The sequence below is a fragment of the Gastrolobium bilobum genome, unplaced genomic scaffold, assembly GCF_033153095.1.
Source record: "Gastrolobium bilobum isolate Gb01-03AN ecotype WA unplaced genomic scaffold, APGP_CSIRO_Gbil_v1 utg918298, whole genome shotgun sequence".
In the NCBI taxonomy this organism is placed as follows: domain Eukaryota; kingdom Viridiplantae; phylum Streptophyta; class Magnoliopsida; order Fabales; family Fabaceae; genus Gastrolobium; species Gastrolobium bilobum.
Window position 1 is genome coordinate 1 of NW_026895410.1, and position 1439 is coordinate 1439.

The following is a 1439-nucleotide window of genomic DNA, read 5'->3' on the forward strand; positions in this document are numbered from 1 at the left end:
ATTGTCTGGAAATTGCTCCTGATCTTATTCCTTGTTTTTTTTTTCAGGTGCATGGGATGCTTTCACAGATGGATCCAGCACTAGTTGCATACTGTGACAAGATTGCTAGCCAAGGTGGCCCACTTCATCTTCCTGATGAATTAGGGTATTCTACCTTCCCTGCTACTCCTGTTGTACAGCTGGGTACTGCTACTAGAACGAGTGCTCGACTTCGCCATGTCCAACCTGAGGTTAATATGGACCAGAGTTATGACGTATTGAAGCGGAATAAGAAGATCACGGATGTTGTGCATGCAGGTATAAAATGCCTTTGCAGTATGAATTATTTCTCAAATGTATGACGGTTGTAATACAAATGGTTTCTTTAAATGTCATTTATACATACTAGTATTGCTGTTTTGCTATCGTGATTCTGAAACATTAGGAAGTTATACTAATTAAGAAAAGCAATAACGAAGATGGAAGTGTGAATATTTTGACCAGAACCGTTCTTTTGGTCTTAAGCATGGGTGAGGCATGATAGTGTTGACTTAGAGAGGCATCTTTAAGAATTGTGGATTCTCTCTATACTTCTTCAAGTTGTTGCTTGTCATGCACTTGTTTTTATATGATTGATTATGCTTATAAACAAAATGATATTGGTGTTACTTGATTTCCAATGATTAATTTCTTGTTCACTTTTTTCATTCTTCCTGTAAACTTCCTGTTAAAATGCTGATTTTGAAGTTTTTTTTTTTTTTTCTCAATTGGGTTTTATAGCAGAAGACAAGTCACAAGATTCTGTACCATCAAAGTCTTCCCAGGAGCATCACGCAAATGACGTAAATTCTGAAAGGCTGGACCCAATGTCAATTGATGCAAATGTGCAGGGAACTTGTACAAATAGCCTTGCTGATAGCAGCAGTTTTGATGATGTCGCAATGCTAGATGGTGACTTTTCAATACAAGAGGAGTCTGTCAAGCAGCTTTTTGTCAAGCGTATTGAAAATTACAGCATTCCACAACTTGAAAGGCTTTACACGAGAATTATGAAGGGCGTTTTTGAAACCAAAGATAAAGTAACGAATGATGATATCAAGACTTCGGTTTGGGTGTTTTTATTGAATTTTGTAGAGGATGATGCAAATTTCCGACTAATCGGTTTTCCCTTTCTCCCTTGATGATTTAGGTAAAGGAAAGATTTTTACTGTAAAGTCGGGAAGATTGTATTACAGAAGATTGTAATTACAGGATTTTAGGATTAGATGTCTCTGCAGACTTGCGAAAGCCTAGAGCTTGAAAATGTTAGCCAGAGTGAGCTAACTTTTTTTATTGCTCTCAACTACTAACTACCATGTCCTACTGTAAAGTAAATATTTTTATGTTCACTAGCATATCGCTCATTTTTTTAAATGCCAATTATTCCATTTATTTCAAAATAATTATAACTTCCAGAGGTT

At 36.2% G+C, this 1439-nt stretch overlaps 1 protein-coding gene across 1 annotated transcript; it reads left to right on the forward strand.

Moving 5' to 3' along the window:
• Window positions 1-47: 47 nt before the first annotated feature.
• On the forward strand, window positions 48-1160 carry LOC133310091 (ATPase family AAA domain-containing protein At1g05910-like; the record flags this gene model as incomplete). The annotated part of the gene is made up of 2 exons (XM_061510983.1): window positions 48-297; window positions 760-1160. Coding segments are annotated over 2 exons (651 nt in total), but the record flags the coding sequence as incomplete, so codon positions are not given.
• Window positions 1161-1439: the final 279 nt, after the last annotated feature.